The sequence below is a fragment of the Tinamus guttatus genome, unplaced genomic scaffold, assembly GCF_059628265.1.
Source record: "Tinamus guttatus ecotype Peru unplaced genomic scaffold, ASM5962826v1 Tinamus_guttatus_pri_ptg000649l, whole genome shotgun sequence".
NCBI lineage: Eukaryota > Metazoa > Chordata > Aves > Tinamiformes > Tinamidae > Tinamus > Tinamus guttatus.
In genome coordinates this window covers 1,993,658-2,018,585 of record NW_028289183.1, presented here as the reverse complement: position 1 = coordinate 2,018,585, position 24,928 = coordinate 1,993,658, and the positions used below count along the sequence as shown (strand labels likewise).

General features: G+C 44.8%; 2 protein-coding genes and 1 long non-coding RNA gene across 3 annotated transcripts; 1 reads left to right on the top strand and 2 right to left on the bottom strand.

The window, feature by feature from the left end:
* Positions 1-211: 211 nt before the first annotated feature.
* On the bottom strand, positions 212-6,877 carry SUMO2 (small ubiquitin like modifier 2). The gene is made up of 4 exons (XM_088535957.1): positions 6,728-6,877; positions 5,048-5,179; positions 1,847-1,918; positions 212-290 (listed from the first exon to the last, which is right to left on the bottom strand). Exons 1-4 carry the CDS (start codon positions 6,746-6,748, stop codon positions 228-230), a joined length of 288 nt encoding a protein of 95 aa, XP_088392083.1. The 5' UTR covers positions 6,749-6,877; the 3' UTR covers positions 212-227.
* A 4,069-nt stretch (positions 6,878-10,946) lies between these two features.
* NUP85 (nucleoporin 85) lies at positions 10,947-23,151 on the top strand. Its single transcript, XM_088536018.1, is given in 20 exon segments — positions 10,947-10,988; positions 11,100-11,193; positions 11,575-11,737; positions 12,136-12,206; positions 12,606-12,649; positions 13,468-13,537; positions 14,294-14,415; positions 14,787-14,921; positions 15,493-15,615; positions 15,968-16,099; positions 16,483-16,589; positions 16,898-16,981; positions 17,598-17,663; positions 18,102-18,253; positions 18,353-18,470; positions 19,803-19,903; positions 21,597-21,674; positions 21,677-21,747; positions 22,353-22,439; positions 22,962-23,151. Coding segments are annotated over 20 exon segments (1,953 nt in total). The 5' UTR covers positions 10,947-10,955; the 3' UTR covers positions 23,064-23,151.
* On the bottom strand, positions 21,596-22,498 carry LOC148592044 (uncharacterized). The gene is made up of 2 exons (XR_015913968.1): positions 22,380-22,498; positions 21,596-21,732 (listed from the first exon to the last, which is right to left on the bottom strand). It is a non-coding gene; the product is annotated as an uncharacterized LOC148592044 (long non-coding RNA).
* Positions 23,152-24,928: the final 1,777 nt, after the last annotated feature.

The window sequence follows — 24,928 nt, the reverse complement described above, 5'->3', positions numbered from 1 at the left end:
GCCATTTAGTTAAAAAAAATATGCATTATGTCTGTGCACATACACCAGTTACTTTATGTACAATAGTAGGAAGAGGAAAAAAAAATCAGAGAGAGAAGAGAGAAAACTATACTGCAGTAGTCAGGATGTGGCTGAACCAAGTCTCATTTTTCTAATTGTGAATGTGGTGCCTGTGGGAGCACAGTTCTGGAGAGGAAAGTAGCAGGTTCTTTTTGTTTGTTTTATTTTTAGTAAACTCCTCCTGTTTGCTGCTGGAACACATCAATTGTATCTTCATCCTCCATTTCCAACTACAGCAGAAAAGAAAAAAAAGGCTTTCAACTCCTCTCATCATCTCTACTATAACATGGATAGTTCTTTTATTTCCTAACCTCATTGACCAGTCAACACCACCTCCCACCAATCAGCACTTTGTGCAGCTAAAGTACTTCATCATAACTCAAAATTAAAGAAATTATGTGAAAAACACCCCAGTGGGTAACTGAACCTAGGATGAATTCTAGGATGCAACTTCACTGAGCATTATATGACGCCCATGGAAAAGATCAGACAACACAATGTTGTAGTTCTCTTGCCTTCTTTATCACTGCATCCTTTTTCTCCTACTTACTTCGACATTTACCTTAGAACATTGCCATAATTCCACTTTGTTATTCAAACGTGCAAATGGCTTCAGCTATAGCCCTACTGAAAATAGACTATAATTAAGTCCTCTAGCCCAAGCAGGCAGCAAAACAGAGCATCAGGCACAAAAAATTAAAGATCATTTCAGGTACATTATATGGTCAATGATGTAACAAAATGCCAGTGATGAAAACACTACTTTATTACTACAAGTGTGTTTTTCCCAGGAAGTTTTGCAATTGATACTCCTGGGATGTTAATGTTACCTGCTGTCAAAATCTGCACCGCGATTGAGAGAGTTGCTCTAACGTGTGAGTTGTATTTCTAAACAGTCTCAATTTCTGCTTCAGGATATCAAACTGGTGTATGGCATTTACTGCAGCTATAAATAACTAACCCTTAGTTTCAACATAACATGGATGGAGAGAAAACATAATCTTTTGTCTCAATTTTTACTACTTTAATTCAAACACTGTCTGGACCATGGTCATAAGAGGCATGTTCTTAGAAGCATCTGCTTTAAAAATACAGACCTTATAAAACTTGCAAAAACAATCAGAAAACTTCCTTATTCTATATGAAGTGACTGTAACAACATACAAAATATTGTCACTTGGAACAGGTGTTTAAGCACGATAGAACAGAAAAAAGCTCAGAGCCAAAGAATACCATTTGGTTGTCAGAGTGACCTTTGTTTTAACTGGATTACAGACAGACAACCCAAACTTCCCAATATTTAAAAATTTTATGCCCAAAACACTGTTTCAGATCAGAAATAAAGGAAAATGACTCGCTCATTACAGCATGCAAACTTACGAACAGAACTCCTGATAATACCCTGACAATTTTTTTTTTAAGAAACAAAGCTATCACTTCAGAAAAACTCAGTTCTTACCTTAACAATCCTTATCTCCAGAGCCATGAATCAATAAAGCAACACTTGTACATGGCTCACCATCTGCTGACACCATAATTAATTTTCTTTTTTTTTGTTACTATAGTAATACAGGCTATAGTAATACAAAAGATACCTCAGAATCCACTTCTAATAGTTCTAAAACTAGTTATTACCCCCCCAAAAAAAAATATGTATAAAAAACCCAATGTGTGGGTGCTATTGCACAAATGTATGCTATTGCACAAATATTTCCTACTAATCAGAAGCCCCAACTCCTGCAGTAAACTTCATGCACAATTTTAAGATTTGCTTCTGCTTGTTTACCTGTGCAGGTGTGTCTGTTTCATTAATTGGCTGCCCATCGAACCGGAATCTGATTTGCCTCATTGACAACCCCTAGACAAAGAGAAGTGACACAAAGGGACATCAGTCTCATGTACAAATATTCACTGGTTTTCTCCCCAACTTGTCACTGGAATTGTACCATGATCATACCAAAAACACCACTCGACAATTTACAATATAGTTTTCATCTTCCCCTCATGCACTGCCTAGAGGCTTTTCACTACAAATCTTCATAGTCTGTTTTGTATTAAAAGTTGCAATGTGTCCAATTACTAAGAGAAGCAACAGTGCCCCCACTGACTGTAACTTACAGTAAAAGGATTTTTAGTCTTCAAGTCCCACCCCAAATGCCAAAAACAAGATTCGTATAGTAATTTTAATATGAAATAATCCACTTAAAACTGTATGCAACACTTTGGATGAGAAATGCCAATAAGCAAGTATTCCCCCCCCGCCACCTCCCGCCACCATATAAAATGAAACTTTGTTTTCATAGAAATGCAACCAACGTCTGTTAGCCTGGAGTAACTAGCAGTATCTAATGATAACTTTTTGAACATAAATAAATATGAACAAAAGAAGGAATGCAACAAGTTTTTCCATGCACAGCTGAAGTGTACTTTGTAAGAAATTAAAAGGATATTCTTATGTTCTAAAAACTAAACCTTATAAAAACCTTATATAAACCTTGTAATAAGCCTCTAAAAACAAAAAACCCTTACATTACACACTCTAAAAAATAAACCACCAAAAAGAGTATCACAACGTATCAAAAATTTCCGCCGCGCTCAGCAGTCATTTTGCTGACCTCTTCCATCCCCTCAGATACTACTTTTCCTTCTCACTTGAGCTGATAGATTCAAAGAGAGCTGAAAAGGCAATAAGCCTCTGCACTAAGGTAAGCTTAAAAAAACTGCATGAGTTTTTAAAGATACTTCTAGTACACTGAACTATGCAAGTAAGAAAAAATAAGCTTAAGGATACAACCAGGAATAGAGCCAAGATCCTCCTATGTCTAGTTTCTTCCAGTTCTATCTACTCTTTCTACAAGATATCTAAACATACAGTAAGATTCATTAGTTTTGAAGAAAATTGAATATATGGATGATGCTGCCTTGGCAGATCTGATTAGAAAAATCAAGTCCCCATTTTCCTAGGCAAGAGCAAACATTACTTAAAAAAGATGCATAATAATCTTTTTCCTTGAGAAGTGGATATAACAGAAGAAGTGTTTTAATAAAGAATTATTCTGAAAATTAAACTTTTTGCTAGGACTTCTAAGTTCACAGCAAAATGCATTCTCCAGCATGACTCAAATTCTGCTATGAGCTATGATGCTATGATGCTTAGAGCATCATCTTGTTTAAGAAAACCAGGTGTCTAAGTGTCATGGCAGCAACACGTTTTTGCACAGCAAAATGGTTTGAGCTGTCTTCCCAAACATTGTGTTTCTCAAAAAATGCATTTTTCTGTTTTTTTTTTTTTTTCAATTGATCATTTTTCCCCACTTACAATAATCTGATAATCCAAACATATCATCCAAGGTCCATTTTAGTTCTACTAGATGTAATATATGATTTTGACTCTTTAAAACTGTTAAGGGCTCTACCTCGCACAGCTTCCACCTCTTTAAAATAAGGTTTAAAGTCTGCAACTTGCAGATTTTTAAGATAGTGTATGCCTCATTTGGAACAAGGAGAAGTGATTTCAAAGAAAGTTTGAGCATTAAACACCTCAGAAAGAGGTGCTTCAACTTAGAAAAGAGTTAATCTCCACAGAAATATTGTTTGGAAACCTATTTATTTAAAACCCTTTCCAGAAAAAAAAAAAAAGCCACCCAATTACAGGATTTTTTTTTAAGTTAGCACAACTCATTCTGTTGTTTTTCTGTTCTGTTCTGATTTCTATCAAATTTGGATGAAAAGTCTTAAAACCTTGCTTTGTTTTGCATTCAAATGACCTGAAGTATGAATGATCTCTTGTGTAACCTTTTCCTGAACTTTACAATTAACCAAGCCTCAGACTCCCCAAAACAGAGAAATATGTGCACTTTATGTTTCAGAAAAGCAATATGCAGTGCTTTACATAATATAATGGGAACCAAAGGCAGAGGCAGAAAAAAATCGACTCACAGACTTAAACATTCACTGGTATTTCAAACACCTATAAACAACATATTCATTAAGAGTCCGTTTACTGTTTTTATTTGAATTGCTATAGTATTCTGGGCAAGGGATAAACTGAAGAGGTTTTACGATGATATTTATAAATTAGATTTCATCTTTTTTGTTAAAAAGTTACCTCAACATAAAGGTATTTTATTCAGAAGTAGCATTGAGTATCTTGGTTAAGCAAACAAACCAAAATTCCCCAGTCCCAAACACTTTGGGCCTGTAGAGACAACAGTTTTAAAAGCAGACATTAAAAAAATAATAATCCTGAAGTACAGCATAGACACAGTTTTCCTCATAAACTGCTTCAGAAGGAAGTGTTAAATAACATTACCCTTCCACGGGTATTTTCAAACTTCTTGCAAAGCTACCTGTAAGCTAGTAGATTGGCTGCAGTTGTCTCATGTTAGCAAAATGCATATTTTGTCCCTCAGAGGATAAATTAAGCAGCTAGGTCACAAGAGATTTAAAAAAAGAAAGAAAAAAAAAACACTCATCAAATTCCTTCCCAAGCCTGCCATTAGACACCTTTAAACCCTGAAACACTCACTGATACTTGCTCACCTTAATACGATAATGTTAAGCTAGTAAGTCAAAAGTCCACAATCAGACCAGCAGCTTACTCTGTATTATAAAAATACCTCTGATTATTATTCAACTGATCATCCTAACTTCACACTGCAGGTTCCTATCCCATCATTTCCATAATGTTATTTTTGAGTAGTAGAATAACAGTAGCCTCCCAACAGCCTAGAGTTATAAGGCAGATTTCACAAAAGATAACAACTAATCGCTAATATTATACCTGTTTCCTGCCACAATTCTTCTTGGGCTACTCTGCAACAGACCCAAGGACCAATATAGCTTCTACAACACAATTAGTTTCTGTTAAAACTTGCGCATTTTGCATATCTACACAGTTTTAAGACTTTACTGTCTTCAGCCATTTCTATGGACAGCATCTCTCCCCCAGACTCTGGTTCTCCTAATGTTCATACAAGAACCATACCTGTCGTTCACAATAGGCTTTCATTAGTTTACTAAGTGGTGTATGCCTCTTAATCTTAAACTGCACCACAGACCCATCTTGCCCTGCCACCTTCAGATTAATGTGGTCATTGTTTTCAGTCTTCACTCCTTCCTGTTGAGGGGGGGAAAAGAGAAAAGCACGTTTTTAAAAGGTATGAAACAAGAAGTTATCATTTCACCAAAGTGCAACAGGTCATTAAAAAAAAGAGGAAATAAAGTTATTATTGCTGTTTGCCAACTTCAAACTTTGAATTAGGAAATAAAGGCCAGTGCTTTTAATTTGAAACAAAACACACACACAGGAAAAAGAAACAATAAAAAAACTAACAGTATTAGTTGCCACTGTTGAGGCAGATGAATATGCAAAGTAGCAACCAAAAACTACCCCAGTTCTACACCAATTTTTAAAAAGTTATTTCTGCCAAGGGCACGGAAATATGCAATGTTATAGTTCCCTATCAAAGCGATAAAAATATTTACTTTAGCTCAAACACTGGCAAGCCTCCTCCTCACTTTAACTCAAACTTTTTTCCCCCCTCATGTTAATTACAGCACTTCTTCAGGAAAGCTTAAGTCACTTTAAAGGAGTATTTTTGAAACACATGACAAAACCTGGAGAGAGACAGGTCTTCAACGCTTTCAGAAAACATTAAAAATAAGAGATAAGCAGACAGACATCTCTTGCCTGCACCAGATGCCACACACAGAAATCGCAGGGAACCAGCTCCCAACTTCCCCGCTCGTGCCCTGACGCAGGGAGCCGAGGCCAAGGCGAGGAGAGGGCGCGATGCCACCGGGTCCCCGCCGGGCAGCTGCCCAGGGCAGTTCCACGGGGCTCGGCTTCACCGGGGCGCTCGGCCCCCGCCATGTGACAGATGTGGCTGTGGCAACAGCGGGGCTGCCTGTGGCAGGGTGGTTTCCATTTATTATGTTTTGGGGGCTTCAAACTAATTGGAAAAAATATATGCCGGTCTGTCTATCTATATTAATTATATATAATAAGGCAGTAGAGGGGTGTTTGCTGGTGGTAGTATTAGCTGCGGCTTTGCGGGGTGCGCTTCAAAAATAAAAATAGCGATGATAATTTCAGAAAATCCCCCCTGGTGCCGCCGAGAAGCGCCGCTCGGCGCTGCCCCCGGGAGGCCCCGGCCGAGGGGGGGCACAGGAGGGGCCGGCGGGACCGCGCGCCCCGCCCGCGGCCCGGCGCGCTCCTGGCAGCGCCAAGGGGCTGGCGAGGGCCCCGCGGATGCTGCGCCGCCGCCGGCCGCGCGCGGGAGGCCGGATCCGGCGCCGCGGCGAGGACGAGCAGGAGGAGGAGGAGGAGGAGGAAGGCAACAGCAGCAACCGCCTCCGGACCTGCCTCTCCCCCCTGAGGAGGGCGGGAAGGGAGCCCGGATTCGCCCCCTCTTCTCCCCCCCCGCCACCTCCCGCCTTCCCCGCCGCCCTCCCCGGGGATCCTCCGCCCGCCCCGGGAGGCCGCGGCCCCGGCCCCCTCCCCCCGGCGGGGCGGGAGGGCGGCCGCGGTGCGCAGGAAAATGGCGCGCAAAGCCGGCGCGGCCGAGCGCAGGCCGGGCCCGCGGCCGGGCCTCCCGCCGCCGCCTGAGGGGAGAAGTGAGGCGGGCGGGGGCGAGGCGGCGAGGCGGGAGGGCGCCTGCCTCACCTTGGGCTTCTCGTCGGCCATGGCGAGTCAGCGACGTCCGGGCCGCTCCGAGCGCCTCACAAAAGGGGGGGAAGAAACGACCGAGCGGCGGCGGAGAGGAGAGGAGAGAGAGAGGGGAAGGCAGGGGGGGGAAAGGGAGCGCGCACGCACTGCCGCGGGGCCGCGCCTTGCCCCCTTGCGTGCGCGCGCCCGCCCCGTCCGCCGAGCTCGCCCCCGCCCCCCTCGGCGCGGCCCCGCCGCCCATTGGGCCCGGCGGCCGGGGGGGCGGGGGGGAGGGAGCGCGCGCGCGCCCCGGCCGTTACATAACGCGGCGGGCGGGAGGCGGAGCGTGCGCGCGCCCCGGCGGCTCCCCGCGCTGCGTGCGCGCGCCCCGCCCGCCGGGCGCAGCGGGCCCTGCCGTGTATTGTCCTCCTCAAAATGGCCGCCGGGCCGCGGCGCCCTGCGCCCCTCCCCCCACGGCGCCGCCCTGCCCCGCCGCGGGGCCCCCCGCCCCAAAACGGGGCCACCCCCACGCCATAACGGAGCCCCCCGTCCCTCCGCGCCCCTCATGGCGACCCCATGAACCTGGCCCAGGTGGCGGGGAGGCCCCACAGGGCCCTGGCTCGCTGCCATCGTGCCCCAAAGCCAAGTCCCTCGTGGGCGCCCGCGGGTCCCCTCAGCGCCGCGCCGCCATCTCACTCCCTGGCCCACCATGGTGCCTGCTGCACAACCTTCCCCACAGGCCTCGCTCACGTAGGGGGGTTGTGCAGGTGGCGAGATGGGCACCGTTACGTTTCCATATGCCCTTGCCACGAGGCCTGGCCACATTTCCACAGAGTTTCTCAGGAGGAATGAGAGCCACCTCGCCTGCGCTCCCCCAAAGAGACGCAAAAGGCGTCGTGAACGTCATTTAAACCCTTGCAGTCAAGGTTTATGTTTCATATTCTTCAGCAGGCTCAAGAAATGATGCAGCACTTCAGAAAACATCTAATAATAAAATACCTGAGTCAGGAATACACGGCTAATTCAAGTGATTCCTTGGAGCTTACTCCATGGCAGGAGACAGGGAGAAAATTCCTTATAGCTCCAGGGACCTCAAAACATTTCAAATCCAGGCACTGAACACATCCCCAAAATCTGTTTTGTTATGTTTTCCTGAGCTTTTCTTGCATACTCATTGCCTTTGCCCCACCATTTTTACCTGTTTGTTCTACAGCGTACATGTGTCAAGGGAACACCACAGAATTAGCCCTTGTGGCTCTTTCAGGCATGGTTTTACCAGATGTGCGACCAGGTCACACTAGACCACGTGCCGTAGCATGTGTGCTCCAAACCATTACGCAGAGGTGGACGTAGGATCAGGGCAAAATTCAGGCCTGCAAGTAATACACCTCCTGTGCCTTGTGGGAGAAGAAGATCTGAAGATTGGATCAGAAGACTGGATCTGTCCAGAATAAATTACTGAAGTAGTGAAATATCGACTCAAGAGAAGCAAAGCATGCGGGTGAAATAGACTTCAGACTGTCCCACTTTGGCACAGCAGGTCCCCTTTCTCGGCCTTTCTCACATTGGTTCACATTGCAGCCTGTCCCTTCTAAGAGCTGTGACGCTGGGAGTTCTTGGTTTTGATATTGTTGTCTGGAAACCAAAGAAGAATGACAACCATTGAGGATGGGAAGGTGAATCTATACGTTTACCTGAGTCCACAGTAAGAAGTACAGCCGCAACCCTACCTGCAGCACTGGAGGTGGCCCACGTAACCATTCCGTTATGTACGGTTGTAGGTGGCCCACTGAGTTGTGCTGTCTTTCCAAAAGCTGTGCTTTCTTTCCAGGAAACACAGGCAGTGAAATGTCCTACTGTCTCCGTGTAGAGTAGGCACCCATAAATTGTAAAATCTTTTCCCTTGCTTCTGAAAAAAAAAAAAGAATATTCTGAAAAAAATCAAATTTTATCTACATTTTTAAATAACTTTTTAGTTTTAGTATTTTATTCCTTCACAAGAGTCCTTATGATTCCGTTTATAATATTTAATTAAACCAAAGATGGACAAGATTTTAGAAAAAAATGCAGGGCGCTGTCCGGTCTGTGCCCTAACATAGGACAAGAGATTGGGCTGGGAAAAAAAAAAAAAAAACGAACACACACTGCAAGAAATTAGTCTGAACTAAAAAGGAAAGAAAACTGAGACACTGTTTCAAATTGTAATTGTGGTTCACACCAATACTTTGAACTGCTCTTTCCACTCCTACCTGAGTAGATTTCCTTAATTTATCATTAAAAGATGGCTCTAGTCAATGTATCCCATTCGGCCTCTCTGCATTTAGTTACACATTTTCATTTTTGTATGCATTACAGCTACTAGTAGGCAAGAAGCAGCCATGGCACCGTGGGATCCTTTGGAAATTCTCCTTGCGCAGTCTGGTAGTGTATCAGTCTCTACAATCTCCCTCCACCTTTTATTTTAGCTTTCACGAGCAATGGGCAATACCATTTCTACCTCCTAAAGTCCATTATCACTCCTGGAAAGCAGGGCTATACAGAAGAAGAAAAAAAAAAGCATTTTTAAACCCCTTCTACTCTTCTTTTTTGTACACATCTTGTTTAAGCAAGACTCAACATTTATTGGGTAGACGACAGAACAAAAGAAAAGTGTCATTTCCCGAAGCATCTTAAATTCTATTTATAGAAATGATGCAACAACCAGAGAGCAACTGCTGTGAGGAAGGGCGGCACAAGACTGATGTTGCTCGATGGTGTCGTTTTCCTGCGCTCTCCCACTCCTTCCACATCCCTTTTCAGAGATCTCATGCTACAGGTCCAGGTGGATTCCTTTGGGAGCAGCTTGGAAGTGGAAGGATGAAGCTGGCCAAGGACTACTGAGCAGCATCACAACCGATTGTGGGAACAGCATTCATGTGAACGTGTGTTAAGGCCAGCATTGCAAAAGGAACCAGCCTGGTTCAAACGAGATGTGAAAATAAGCTTGATTTTATGAAAACATATGGGGTTTCAGTACTATTGCAGAAATTATACATAAAAATAATAATAATAATAAAATAAACTAGAAATCTGTGAAAATCTGCTTCAGCTGCACCACCCTATTCTGCCTTGCCGCCAGTTGCCTATTCCCAATCACAGAACAGGCTTTTTGCAAACCTCATATTTAGACGGATTTTCTTTCTACACAGCAACGGGGGGAATTCGCGTTATCCCGCAGCTCCAGTTGAGCTAACAATAAACAGAGGGATCAGAAATGCCAAGGTGAGAGGCCAGACAGCGGCGCTGGAGCGGGCGGCGCGGGAGCAGCCACGCTGAGAACCACAAAGGAGCGAGGCCCGCGGGCCGCGGCGCTGCGAGGGGGCAAAGGCGACGCTCTTTGTCTCCCGGAGCTCCTCCTCTCTAAGGCAAGATGTGAATGGGGAAGCATCACAGGGAGAATTCCAGAGAAATTCCATCTCTGGCAAAAAAAAAAAATCATGTGCCATTTCATAAATGTTTCCGCATCCGGATTTTATTTTTATACGGCAAATTTGGAAGGAAGAAATACACTCAATCTAGATCTTGGGCTTAATTTTCCACCTTCTTTTGAAGAAACCTGGGTAGGGAACATGGGTCTCCAGCAGATACATCCCATTTGACAGGGAGATTTTAAGGCATTAAGATATTTTAGATATTAATGTAACTGCAAGAAGGCATGTGCTACTTCACACCAGCAAGTGTAAGACTACAAAAAACAACTCTAGTTCACTCAAAAATGAGTATTACTCCGTCATTAATTTAATGCAAAAGTAGAAAGAGATCAAAGAAACACATGCAGCACAGCACGATTATGATCATTCCAGTACCAATATCCTCAAGTCTTCATCATTTAAAGTGAGTAGAGGAATAACAGAAACTGCCCATTTCAAGGCGAACGAACAAAGACGGAAACAACGTTGCCCTCGGCGGCACCGAGGCGCTGCGGAGCCTCGGAGCGAGACCCGGGCGGCCCCGGGCGCGCGGAGGCCGCGCCCGCCGCCGCCGCCATCGCGGGGCCTCGCGCGGCTTCCGGGGCGCGCGGCAGCGCCTGCCCCGCAGCTCGGCGGAGCCGCCGGGCTCCTTCCCCCGGGGGCGGCGCGGGCGGGCGGCGCCGCGGCGGGGCGCGGGGAGGGAGCGGGGGAAGGAGGCGGGCGGGCGGCGCAGGCGGCGGCGCGGGCAGCCCCGCGGGGCCCTGCGCGCCGCGCGGGAGGCGAGCGCGGCCGCGGCCATGGAGGAGCCGGACGCGGAGCCGCCGCTCATGGTGCGGGCGGGCGCGGGAAGGGCGGGGCCGGCGCGGGCGGTTCGGTTCGGTTCGGGCCGGGCGGTTCGGGCGCGCTCCGGGCGCCTCTCAGGCAGCCGCTGTGCCCTGCAGGTGGTGCCGGGCGTGGACTCGGCCGCCAGGCAGCTCTGCTTCGAGTGGGGCCCCGCGGAGATGCTCGTGTGCGAGACGCTCTTCGGCGGCAGAGGTGGGTGCCGGCACGCGCTGCCCTGGGCGACCGTCAGAGAGTCATTGGGCAACCATGGGGGCACCATTGGGTGACCACGAGGAAACCATTGGGGAACCATTGGGCGAGCATTGGGGAACCATTGGGCAACCATGGGGGCACTGTTGGGCGACCATTGGGGAACCATTGGGGAACCATTGGGCGACCATTGGGCAACCATGGGGGCACTGTTGGGCGACCATTGGAGAACCACTAGGCAGCCATGGGGGAACCATTGGGTGAGCATCGGTAAACCATTGGGCAACCTTTGGGGAGCCACTGGGTGAGCACTGGGGAACCAATTGGGTGACCGTTGGGCGACCATTGCCGGCAGCGCCCCAACTCCAGCGCGGTTCCTCACAGGGGCTGGCGAGAAGCGGCCGAGCTCGTCCAGCGTCTTCGTGGTGCGCAAGGACCAGGACGTGTACGTGCAGACCTTGCGCAAGCTCTTCAACGAGTCGCACGGCATCTTCATCGGCCTGCAGAGGAGCGAGGAGGAGCTGACCGGGAAATCCAGGAAGGCGCAGTGAGTGCACCGCGGGCGCAGAGGTCCGGAGTCGTGTCTGGAATAGCTGTCACTGCTATTCTGTTCACCCTCCCAACAGAGCAGACGGCGACTATGAACCAGCAGCTCTAACCTAGAGCCGCTCTGTACTTAGAACTACTGCTAACCATCAATAGTGCAGTAGAAGTGGCCGTTTAGGGATATTCTTTTAAAGTCTGGCTTCAAGCCTCCACTGCACAAGCCCTTCACCCATCTATAGAATGTCCACAGTAGCGTGTTCAGTCTTGCTGACTTCCACTGGATTTACCCAAGTATGAGGAAGAATCTAATGCCTGCAAGACTGTAGGAGGAAACAGTCAGAGACCTAAAACTCAAAGGGCTCTTCCTAAAAATGGTCTTTTTTTTTTTATGCTTGGCAGATTGGTTCAAGTGAGTAAAAACTACCGCTCGGTCATAAGAGCCTGCATGGAAGACATGCACCAGGCGGCTGGTAAGTTTGCTTGGTTGCGACTGTAAGTTGATACTGCTATAAAAAAGTGTGCATTGATTTCAGTAATTATCAAGACTGCATTTCCATTCCTGAGATTTCCAATTCGGTCTATAAGTCTGAATGTTTTTTGCACTATGTTTTAACTGATTGGGAGGGAATTGCTTTTCATTTTTGTGGTTGCAGTTTTATGGGAAATAGACCAAATTAGGAGCTTGCTGCCCCCCAAAAAAGTGAGAGTTTTTTTCTCCTCCTTTCCCCCCTTGCTCTGTTGACATATCAGTTTAGTAAAAATACGAATAATGGTCATGTATGCACCCATCAAAGTCTATGCTTACCAGTAAGGGGTTGTGAAAGCAGTTAGGGGAGGTTGGGTTTTGACCTTCTTTATTTTTCCCTCAGTTTCAGCTTGGGACCCTGCCCTGCACAACCAGTACAGTACTCAGGTAACCTGCAGTTCATGTCTGCGTAGCCTCAGCTGAACACAAACCATTGCCTAGCAAATTTGTCAAAGCCATCACTGTAGCAGTAATGTCTTTCAGCTGTAAATCTGGCTTAGTGCATTGAATATAGTGCACTATCAAAAATAAATGCATAGTAGTTAGTACCTGTGTTTCTTTAATAGTAAAAAGATGTCCAACATCTGGAAATGCTGTCGTGTCTTAAATGTGTATTCAGTTTTACAGGTGTGATGTTTTATTATCATCCGAAAAATCCAGCTGTGGGCCAGTACTTACCTGGCTGAGGCTTCACTTGTCACATGCTCAACTTCTTATCAACATTTGACCTTTGTAGCAAGCTCTAGAAGTTGCAGAGACCTTTCAGGTGCTAGGACACTGTTAGTGAAAGAACAGTTTTCAAGAAGTATTGTCCTGTTAGTAGCAGTGATGTTGCTTAACTGGTCTTTCTTTTCAGTCTCAAATGCAGATGAAAATTATTTTTATAAAACAAAAAAAATGTTGTTTGTAATGTTAAGTCTTCGGAGTGCAAAGAGCCGGAAAATAACAGTTCCTGCACCATTTTTATCTCCCACTCATGACAGATTGTTACTACATTTGAATACAAAAAGAGCTGTAATATTTTCTAAGGTGAATGTGTAGAGAAGTTGTGGCCTAATTCTGTCTTCTAATTTAGATCCCTAAAATGTCAGTAGGGTATCTCTTGTCTAGAAGAGCCAAGCTTAACTGAGCAATTTTTGCAGTTAAAAATATTGCATATTGTAATAATTACTAAATCTGAGATGTGTGTCTGCTTTTTTTTTCAGGTTTCTATTCTTTCTGCGATGGAGCTGATCTGGAACTTGTGTGAGATTCTGTTTGTTGAAGCAGCTGTAGGTGAGGAGAGAGCTATCCTGATGTTAAAATTAAAGGGCTTCTATTTTTCTCCCTCTTATATAATACACTATAAATTGACTTTTTTTGCAGAAGGATAATGGAGTACAGCAATATCAGTGTTTGCTGTCAATTTATTTTACTTTTAAGCATAAAAATATCAGCTCATGTCAGTTGATGCCAGCTAACATCAGCTGGCATCAAGCTTCTTTACCTTTAGGATGCTGCCCTTGAATTCACTTTGCTTATACCAGCATTTTAAAAAGGAAGTGATCAGAGCAGGCGAACAAATGTGCTGTCTGCTCAGTCCCAGATTTCAGAAGAGAGGTTCAGTTATTAATCTGAAGAAAAGTTACTTAGCTGGTGCCACTTTGCCTACTGCCTCCTATTCTGTTCATGAGAGGATGAAATGAAGGAAAACCCTCTATGTGCCTTTTGGTATTAGGAAGATACATGATCCGAGTCACTTACCTGTTATGTCCTAAAGTTGAGATTTCTTAGATAAGTGTCCTTCAACATCAAGCTATTATAGCCTGAGTCTTCCTCCTCTATCTAAAATTTGCAACATGTAATTTTGTCAGCCATCTGGCGCTTCCATAGCTACTTAAAGATCTCTGTCCCTTTGTAATAAAAGTATGCAGATAGAAATCTGATTAGTAAGCCTCATCTAATGGTTGTCAAACTATTAAGGTTGAAATTGAATAAAATAAAAAGCAACATAATTGGGAAATAATAGAATGATGTTTTCTCTGCATAAAGCTGGTCCCCTCCTGATTCGCCTACTTGACTGGGTTCGACTTCATGTCTGTGATGTGAACAACATGGTCCGGGAAGTTCTGAGCAGTGAAAATCCATCAAAACATGAGCTCTTTTGGAATGTGGTGAGTATAGTCATGTGTAAGTTTTTTATAGGAAGGGAAATAACCTTTTCCTTCTTTGCCTTTCTCTTCCACACTTGATAGTGATCCTACATCTCAAATTGATGTATAAGATACTGCTACTATCTGATCATATAGTTTTAAGATGAAAACATGGTGAAGATGTTACTGCTCCTCATTTCTAACATCGTTTAATTTCAGATCCATAGAGGCCAAGACTTCCTCTGTAGACTTGAATTAACAGAGCGTAAAGTTTAAGCATTTTGACTCCACTTAACTTGACTAAACCATAAGTTAAACTTCCCTTCTGACGCTGCACCGGGGTATTTCGTTGCTCATACACTGCACTGCTCACACCCAGGTGGCTTTTGCAGGTGGATGTCTTTGTGCTGCAAGGCCGAATGGATGAAGCGCGGCACTTGCTCTCTAAGGAAGCCAGTGCTAATCCCGCATCAACGAACATGTGCAGAGTCTTGGATGACTTGATGAAGAAGATGCCTGTGCCCAGCGTACGTCCAAAGCAGTTTTTGGGTAGTTCTGTAGGGAGGACACTGTTAGGCCAGTCTGTTTCATTGCCACAGTGGCTCCTATAAAATCACAGCATGTTGACTGCTAAACTATCTCAATCATTACTCCTCTCAGGAGTAGCATTTGCATTCTTGAATTGCTCAAAAGACCCAGCTACGCAGGAAAGAACTGTTAGGTGAAAAACTAACATACCCAGAAAGATCATTTTTACAGCAGGATACGTTGTCCATGTGTCTGAAATCGTTCCTGTTGAAAACTTTTTCAGAGTATGGCAGGGAATATTCTTTGAAGACTTTACCAACAGAGTTTCTCTGTTGCAGAGATCTTCTTAAGCTGAGAAACTGCAGTTGTACCATGGTGGTTGATTTCTGGGTTCTTCTACAGTCTGTCACTTTGCCTTATGATGGGTAAAGGAAAACATTTGAAAGGCAGCTGGAAAACAATGTGACAAATCCTGGTGGCAGCGCAGTTTTTAGCTTTTTACAATGAACAGCTGTGTGAGTTGAGCCCAAGTGGTCACTGGAATTTGACTTGCACACATCTTGTGTTCAGCTTGGCAACATGCAGACACTGACCGAGATGGAGCTGAAGTGGCAGCACTGGCATGAAGAATGTCAGCGATATCTACAGGATGGAACTTTTGCTTCCAATTCCCACATGGAATCCATCTGCAAGGTGCGTTTTGGCTGACAGGAAAGGAGACTCTGGAGAAGTACTGAGGTCACCCTTTTGTACTTCAGGAGTCCTGTGTGCTCATAAGTACTTTTGATATGCTAGACACTAAAGCAGAAGATTTCAGGGCATGGTTTGTCTTTCTCACAGACTTTGCAAGCCCGGGCAGAGTATTTGCTCTTCCTATACCAGGTCATAGTGCTGGTTAAGGAATTCAGCTCTGAGAAGAAACTCTGTCCTTTGCTGTTTAGTTTTGGTTACATTATGAACTTTGCAAAATGGAATTAATGAAGAGCTGAAGAAGCTACTTACATTGCCATGTTTGCAGAGTTATTCTCCTGTTTTTCTCCCCCAGGTCCTGCTGGGCGACGAGAATGCCATACTGGAGAAAAAGGAACTCCTGACTACCTGGTACCACTTTCTGGTTACCCGACTGCTCTACTCCCATCCCACTGTGAAGCCAATGGAACTGCATTTCTATGCACAGGCATGAAATAAAACTGTTTATATATCCCCCCGCCCTGGTTTAATGCACAAGAGCTAGTGTATGTAGAACAGCTTTGGGAGGAATGCCATTTTACTGTGTACCCATGAGATTTTTCTTAGAATTTGGAAGTGGACTGGGAGACTGATACTGTCAGCAAATTGTTGAGTACTGAATCTACTGACCATCCAGAGTTATCAGTCTTGTTTCTGCTAGTTGTTTTCCCAAATTCCTTTATATCTTTTCTGTTAATGTGTTCCTGTCTTTAAGACATTTTATTCCCAACAAAATAACCTAAATGAGGCTATTACAGCCAAACAAATGTCTTCTGTTACATTGTCTCAAGCCTTTTTTCATTTATCATGTCTTGTTATCTTCCTCCACAGTCCAGCATGGACCTGTTCCTGCGTGGAGAAAGCAGCGCCGAGCCTCTAGACATCATTTTAATGGCAGCCTTTGAATTTGAGATACATCAAGTGATCAAGGAATGCAGGTTGAGTTTTAAGGTTTTTGACTTCCTAATTTTATGGTATTTCTTCTCTGTGAGTTCAGTCCAGAAGTCACTTAAACCACAGTGTATTTAGGGTAGAGAGGATGGGCATAGGTTACTGATTTATCCTTTTAAAGAACTCAACAAGATGTGAAGCAGGCAGGAATTAAAAGTATTCTCTTAGGTCTGAGACATTGCAACACACCTTTATACAGTAATATAGCTTCTGTGACAGTAAAAAAATACCTGTGGAAAATCTGACGTATTCCTTGGCAGTTGTAAGCTTAACTTTTTGTTTACTTCAAACTTAGCATTGCCCTGAGCAACTGGTGGTTTGTGGCTCATCTGACTGACCTACTGGATCACTGTAAACTCCTGCAGTCTCACAATCTCTAGTAAGTATTTATTTACATTCGTTATTTAGACACACAGAAACAAGAATAATTCAGCAGTGGATTTTGGCTGAAAATGGGCATGTGGGACATCTGCAGAAGGTGGAAAATAAAGGTGCTGCATGTGCCCACAAAGGTACAAGCAGTCCAGGTGCTCTGAGAAGCAGAGGCAGTTGTTGACCTGATGAATTCAAATTCAAATGATATTTCAACAGTGCCTCAGTGCAAAGTTAGCTTTATTAATATGTAATTTTAGCTGAAATAGAACCAAGGGCCTAAATGTTTGTGATTATTTGGTATAGTGAAAAACTTCTCTAAAAGAGTTTTCTTACTCTTTTTTTTCATTTTAAATTTGATCAATTGAATGTTATTTTCTGAAGACCCTTGATGTTGCAGTTGCTTAAAGCACTTGCTGCTTCCTGTAGATTATATTTGCTAAGTGCTGCAAATAATTGGCAGGCCTTCCCAAGGAGAAAGCTGCCCTACATGCTTAGGCCTGAGGTGGGAAGCTTATTAAGATAGCCCATGAGAATATAGGCTACATTAATTAAAAGCATTTTTCAAATAATTCAGCAGGTGCAGATAATAATCCTTGTGGGTTTTGCTTTTTGTTTTTCAGTTTTGGTTCAAATATGCGTGAATTCCTTCTACTGGAATATGCCTCAGGACTCTTCTCCCATCACAGGTAGAAACTCTCCTGTGCTCAGAGGCTAGACTAACACCAAGGCAGCCAAAGCAAATAACTTCATGCTAAAGTAAAAAGGCAAAACTCAGTGGAGTGGCTGTTAGGATGTCATCAAAGGTGTATCCAGAAGGAGTTGTACAACACTCCCATGTTTTTTTTCCTAAATTTAAGACAAAAAATATCTATAAAACCTATCAAGGTACAAAGTAACTTGTACCACAGATCAAATATAGTACTGCTGAGATGCAGATATGCCAGACTTTCTAAAATAGGCAACTGATACTTCTTCATACAAACCAAAAGCTATTTTGAATCTGAATTCTAAGTAAATCAGAGCTAACTCTTACTAATACAGACTAAAGTTTCCTTGTGCCAGTAAAGTTGTGCTTATTGAAGATTCGTGTGGCTGGAATGCCTGACTTTTCTTCTCTCTGTCAGCCTGTGGCAGCTGGGGGTCGATTACTTTGACCACTGTCCGGAATTCGGCAGGGTTTATTTGGAGCTGCACATCGAGCGGATACCCCTCAACACGGAACAGAAGGCCCTCAAAGTGCTGAGGATCTGCGAGCAGAGGCAGATGCACGAACAGGGTGATTGCTTCTTGAATCCAATCTCTTTCTTTATAGTAATATAACTGAAACGATGAAACTGATTCTCTTTCCCCTCTTCTCCTGTGTCTATGGCTGAAGTTCGGAGCATCTGTAAAATCATGGCCATGAAAGCGCTGCGGAACAACCGCTTGGGCTCTGCCCTGTCTTGGAGCATCAGGGCTAAGGATGCAGCTTTTGCCACACTAATATCAGACAGGTGAGTCTGAGTCAAGCTCTCAGATGCTGCTGCTGCAGTGGGACATCCTGAAAAGGTCCTGCAGGCAGATTGGGACTGTCTTTCCCTCACACCCAAGCATGTGCTTCTGGAGTAGAAAATAACATTGCTTGGTACTTTCCTCTGCAATAGCTTAACCATTTTTTCTACCCCTTTTCACTCTGTTAGATGCAGAGGTGAAACAAGTTGACTTTATCAAAGCAGGACTTAAGAGCACTGGATTATTAGATAAACATTTCTTTTGGCAGGGGCTTTACTTTGTGCATGATGGATTGCACAGTGAACTAGGAAACTTAATGGGGGTGAAAGATAATCCCATGTTTTATTCAGTATTTCCATGTTTTATTCAGTAGCTTATTTTTAGCCAATCCAGTTTACCATACAGTCCCCAAACAAGTCAGTGGGAGCTAATGTTTAAGGCCAGCATTTCAGGCAGCATTTCTGCAAAAAAAGCATTAAAGCAGAATTAAGATCTGTGTAACACAGTAAAGTTTCACTGAGTGCCTCCCTGGTTTTGGATAAACTTCTCACAATATTTGACCTTGAAGGGATGGGAAGGTTGTTAGCAAATAGAAGCAGCTAATGTTTAGTTTAGACCTAGGTAAAAAGATATGGGCATTTTCCAAAATCTCTCTCTCTCTTTTTTTTTTCTTTTTAAATCTCTTAACAATCTGTGTCTTGTATTTTTTTCTAATTAGAAATAGGCAGGTTTGCATAGTCAGTCTGTAATTTTGAAGCTGTAGTCTGATTAGAAGGCCAGGTAATGCTCAGTCTTCAATAGCGAAAAGAAATTATTGAGCTATTGCTGGTGGTTTGGATTTTTTTTTTCTCCCTTTAAGGGAATAAAAGCCATCATATTTCCTTCAACAGAAGGTGAAACAAAACCATCACAGGAAGCAGATGCTGAAAACAGCAGCATAATGAAGGCTCAAGCAGACAGACAAAAGCTTTAGGGCTTTATTCCTCCTGCTGCTTACCAGCTGTTTTACACAACAGAAAAACAGAGTTTTTGTTGTGCTGTGGGAGGCATCCCCCAGCCTCAGCTTCCTGGGCTGCTCCTTTTTACTTTTTCCTGTGCAGAAAAAATCTCAGTCACCACAGAATGCAGTAAATTATGTTGGGTACAAGTTACACCAGCTCCTTGGCCACTCCTAGGAAATGTTCTGATGTCTTCTGAAGCCATTGGAGGTGGTTGATTAAGAGGGAACTCAGTTCTATAGTGTAGTTTTCTGAGAAAGGATTGGGCAATTACAAAATAAGTGTGCAAAGATACTCCCCCCTTTAAGTTTTTGTTGTGTTTTACCTTTTCCTTAGATTCCTCAAGGATTACTGTGAAAAGGGATCCTTCTCTGACTTAGACCTCATTGATAATTTGGGACCATCCATGCTGCTTAGTGACCGTCTGACATTTCTTGGTGAGAATTGCCTGGTTTTCCTTGCTGACTTTTAGAGCATTGCTGACTATAACCAATTATTTGGACTTGCCTCTTCTTCCATCTGGCTACAGATGACGAGGGGAAGGCAAATGGCTGGAAGTGACTGGGATGCAGCTTGCTGTCCAGCCTGCATTTCCAGTTGTGCTCACAGAAGGCCTCTGCCTGTGCTGCTCTGAGCAGGACAGGGCTGAATTCATTCACGTGCTTCCCTCAGTCTCTATCACTGCCTACAACACGTCCTTTGAACCATTAGTGAGCAAATCTGGAAGACGTGGGGTGGTTGTCCCTGGGTAGACTACTAGTTTATGTAATTTTGATAATTAGGTAATTTTGGGGAGCCTGAGGGAGCCGGTGCGTCTGCACCGTTGCTGTTGGTTCCGCACGCCCGTTTCAAGCTCCCTCGAACACAACGTCCCTCCTCCTCCTCTCTCGCTCCAGCCCTTGCCCTGTGTAGCAGGGAAGGCTCCGTCGCGTTCCCTTTCCGTACCACAGCTTCCTTCTCCTGGCTGGCCCGAGCGCAGGCAGGGGTAACCTGCCCATCTGTCTGCAACTGCTCGTAGCCTGCGATGATGAATGGATCGAGGCAGGAAGCAGAGGTGAAGTGCTCCTTGCCCTGGAGCCGTGGCACTTAGCAAGCCCAAACACTTGGCCCAAAATCTAGTGACAGTATAAAATAACTGTTGGCAATTGGGATGAAGGTAATCCCAAAGTCTGATATGTTCCCTTTTGGTCCAGGCTTACAGAACTAGAACTCCTATTTCCTTCAGTTAAAACTATCCAAATTAAATCTAGAATAACTGTAGCTTTTGGAATTTGATATTCCCTCTAACACAGTATGTGCAGTGGCACCCAGCAACTCTTGCATGAGCCCCACAGAGTTAGTTTAATTGTGATTATGATTATTTCAAAGTGACCTCCCTTCTTGCTTGTTAGAGTAATTCTTGGAAGGCTCGCTTTTAATTGGAGGTTTTAGAACATGAGGTAATGCTTTTGCTAGACATCTTGCAGATGTCTCTGTCTTGAGCTCAGGCATTAATCAGAGAGGAATCTGAATACGAATCTTTACTTCCAGCTATTTTGACAGTTCAGTGGATATAAACAAAACCACAGACTAAAAAACAAACCACTTTCATCCTCAGCCAGTTCTCACGTAGTGGATATTGATCTTAGTGATTCATAGCAAAAGCAGTATTTTCTGTGTCAACAACGATCTCAGTTTCCATATAAACACTCAGGATGACTACGAAGCCTGAAGTATCAAGAAGAACATTCATTCCCTGCTCCTCTCCTGTTTTTTGGGAACACCAGCAGTCTCTCTAAGCCACTCATGCAGGGGGTCACCCTGGAGACCCTCAGCACACACAGAACACTTGCAGTTCGCTGCAGGCTGCTTCAAGCAGGAAAGCTTGCTAGGACCAGGAGCAGCCCTTCTGCTGCCTTTTGGCCACCCTCTCTCCTAACCTTCCTTTAACCCTTCTGATGCAAAAGATTCCCAAGAGTGGAGCCTTCCTACTCACCCAGTCCCATCTGCTTTGAAGGTTCATTTCAATGGAGGGTCATTCTACCAAAGGCTTCATGAGAGCAAACTAACCCTCAGAACATCCTGTAACCCGGGCTCGTGCTGTTGTGACACTAACGTGACTCTAACCCTTCCCCAACACCCCGTGCGCAGGCAAGTACCGAGAATTCCACCGGCTCTACGGCGAGAAGAGGTTCTCTGAAGCTGCCAAGTTGCTTCTGATGTTGATGACTGCCATATTGCGCCTTGCTCCTTCTGGATGACCCTGCTGACAGATGCTCTTCCCCTGCTGGAGCAGAAAGAGGTGAGCACGCTGGCCAAAAGGGACAAGGATCATCACCATCGTCACCCCCTTTCTGCCTGACAAGGTGTCTCCAAGGGGTGACCCCTTCATCCCAAGGCTTGCACTTCCTAGGGCAGGAGCTCTGTTTCTGAGAGTTCAGTTCTCCAAAAGTCCTGTCAGGGGGAGCACAAAGGACCCATCTACTATGAGATTCCAATTTGATCCAGGATGGGGTAATCAGCTGTTGATTCAGAGCCCTCTTTTCAGAAAATAGGGGTAGAATACGTGTATGCTCATAATTTAAGCGTGCTGCATCCAGTTCCTTCTGTGCTTAGTTTGGAAACTGTTCTGGTGCTAAACTTTTAAGATCCATCAAGAAAATGGCAGTTCAGGAGCTATAACCATAAGACTGGATAAAGCCCAGGGAAACCTGCTCTGACCTCAGAGCTGACCCTGCTCCGCACAGGAGCCTGGACCTCCTTAGGTCCCTTTCAACCTGAATTATCCTAGGATCCTACCATCAGGATGGATCTGTGCCAGCAATTTCTCCTCCTCTCAGTAATCTTCCTATACCATGTGATGTCCTTAAACTCAATGATTTCAGTAAATACTTTTAATTTCCACAGGTCATATTTTCAGCAGAGCAGACTTACGAATTGATGAGATGTCTGGAAGATTTGACAGCAGGGAAGTCAGATAAGCAGAAATTCCAGGTACTACCTCTTTCAAGGGCAACCTAATAGTGACTCAGTGGGGCTCTCTGGGGTCAGGGAAGCAAGCCTGAACTTTCTATCCCTGGGCTGAGGCAGAAAAAGGAGAGCATGAGGCATTGAGGCTATTTTAAAGGTTGTCCAAATGAGGAATCAGCGAAGGTTGTTAAGCACACACAAAAGCAGTGCCGTAGAAGATTGCTTCTGCTTTTCACTCTGCCACTGCATAGCATTGTACTAGGATGCTTTTCAGGGAAAATAATTGCATGATTAAATAAGCTCGGGAAAGCTGAGGTGCTGTCCACCTAACAGCCCAAGCGATCCAATGTTCCAGGCACAAGCCAGGAGCCATGGGCTACCCGTGCAAACTGCTGCAGCTGCAAGAAAGGAGGAGCTGGTGGATCTTTCTTGGGGTGATTAAAGCACAGGAAACATTTTACCCTCATCAGGACGTCCCAGGGAGTAACAGAACTTATCAGGCTGTTACTGGTGTAATAGTCTACCTCACGCTCTGCTTATCTTTAGGATGATGATGTTGAGACTATGAAAGTGGAAATGCTGAGACTTGCTCTGGCACGGAATCTTGCACGAGTCATCGTCAAGGAAGGCACATTGGAAGGATCTTGAAGAGACCAAGATGCTATTTTACTCTTCCTCGGTGGTTCACTGTACATAAACCTGACTGCTTTTCTAAGAATAAATATCTTGTTTTGCATATTGCTTGGTGATTTGTTCTTGTCTTCTGTAAATATAATTAGTGTAACTTTTAAATACTAACTTGCATAAACATAACTTTTAAAACCATCCATGAAGGTTGCTGCTTTGAAGTTGAACAGCCAACCTTCCCCCTGTAAAAGCAAGTCTCCTTAGCAATGGCCCCATAACCCTTCCTCTCTCAGTTACGTTGCCTCTAGTGTCTGGAGCTGAATTTGTACCTACCTTTTAAATCACTGGGGATTTAGAAAAAAGCAGCTTATGCCCCGTTGGTTAGTCTGGATGGTCTTGAGACGATGGGTTGAGTTTTAGATTTCCTGTAACCGCCCTGTTCTCCACCAGCAGTCGTGAGCAAGGCCAGCCACAGAGCAAGGTAGGGAAAACAGTTTATTGACCATGCAGCAGAACAAATGCATTTGAGACATATTTACAGTACGGCTGTTCGGTATGAAGCTGGAACCTCAACCTACCACCAAGTAACATTCAGGGTTTAATGTCCAAAGCCGGTAGCAATGCGTTTCCACACGGCAGAACACTGGGATGGCTCCGTGTTGGAGCAGGCAACGTGCTGCCGTTAACACTGAGAGCAGAGCCGTCCTTCACAAAGCGCTCGAGCTCCTCTGACTCCCTCCAAGTCACAGTGAGATTCACGTGTAGGCATCTAAAGCAGTGAAACCTGCTTCCTAAGGACACACTACAGCACCTGGGCAGAGTTAAATGATTTAGGCAATACCCCTATGCACCTGGGCAGATTGAAATGATTTAGGCAATACCCCTGTGCCTGCTGTGTCTAAAGTGCTGGCAAGAACATGTCTGAGGCAGAAACAATTCTCTCCTTGTCCCACACCCTATTTCGTAACTTTAAAACTGCTGCTGCTTCCTTTGAGGATCCAAAGGACTTAACTTGCCCTTCTGCTGCAGGGAGCTATGAGGCTCTGCTCCTTAGGAGGCTCAGCCCAAGAGTTTATAGCAGGTTCTTTGGCCAAGCTTGGATTTCATCTTCAGGGCTTCTACAGCTGAATCGAGCCCCTGATTAGGGCCTTGGCCTTTTCAATGCACTGAGTTTTTGACTTCCAGTGTCTTTTTACTTGTCATCAGTGAAGAAAATTCAGCAGCTGTAATGATCTGCCTATGACAGCTAGAATATTCAAAGCTGTATTTGCCCTAATGGGTTTTATAGCCTTCCTTAATTCCAGCAGCACTTTCTCCTCTGGAGCTTTCTTCCTGCAATAGGCAGGGGGTCTCCTCCTGCACGTTGATTTTCTCAGCACTTTGACTCCTCCTGTTCCTGGGTGTAAGAGCTGCTGCTTGACAGCACTGCTAGAAGCGCTGAGTGTAGCCCAAGGCCCCAGTCCTTCTGTGCTTTTGTCAAAGAGCGATAAAAAACCAAACCAAAACATTGATTCAAAACAGTCTGTCTCGAAGCTAGTTGAGGCGTTGCTTGAGACTGGAAATAAAAAGGGGGAAGGAGGGACTGCTGGAATGAAGTTTCAGTGATTTAAACCGAGTTTCTGGGTGATGGTTAGCTCGAGGGGGTCAGGCCGCCTGCCCCCTTCTAGCACAGAATACCCATATCCAGCAAACCAGCTTTCCCCCTGTGGACACAATTGCACTTAGCCACTTAATACAGGGAACAAATAAAAGCAGGTATTAGACCCAGCACATGCACCAGCACAGCCCATGGAGCGGCTTCCCTTTCCCTGTCCGCTTGTTTCCATTTAGACATTCTAGAGCTCCAGTATTTACATCCTGTATTTCATTGCACTCATCTCAGTGGA

Bases quoted from the DNA above. Each gene is read 5' to 3' on its own strand.
- SUMO2 (XM_088535957.1), bottom strand. From the start codon at position 6,748: ATGGCCGACGAGAAGCCCAAG. The intron at 5,180-6,727 runs GTGAGGCAGGCG...CCCCCTCAACAG, and splicing joins TGGCCGACGAGAAGCCCAAG to GAAGGAGTGAAGACTGAAAA. The intron at 1,919-5,047 runs GTATGGTTCTTG...CTCTTTGTCTAG, and splicing joins AAGCCTATTGTGAACGACAG to GGGTTGTCAATGAGGCAAAT.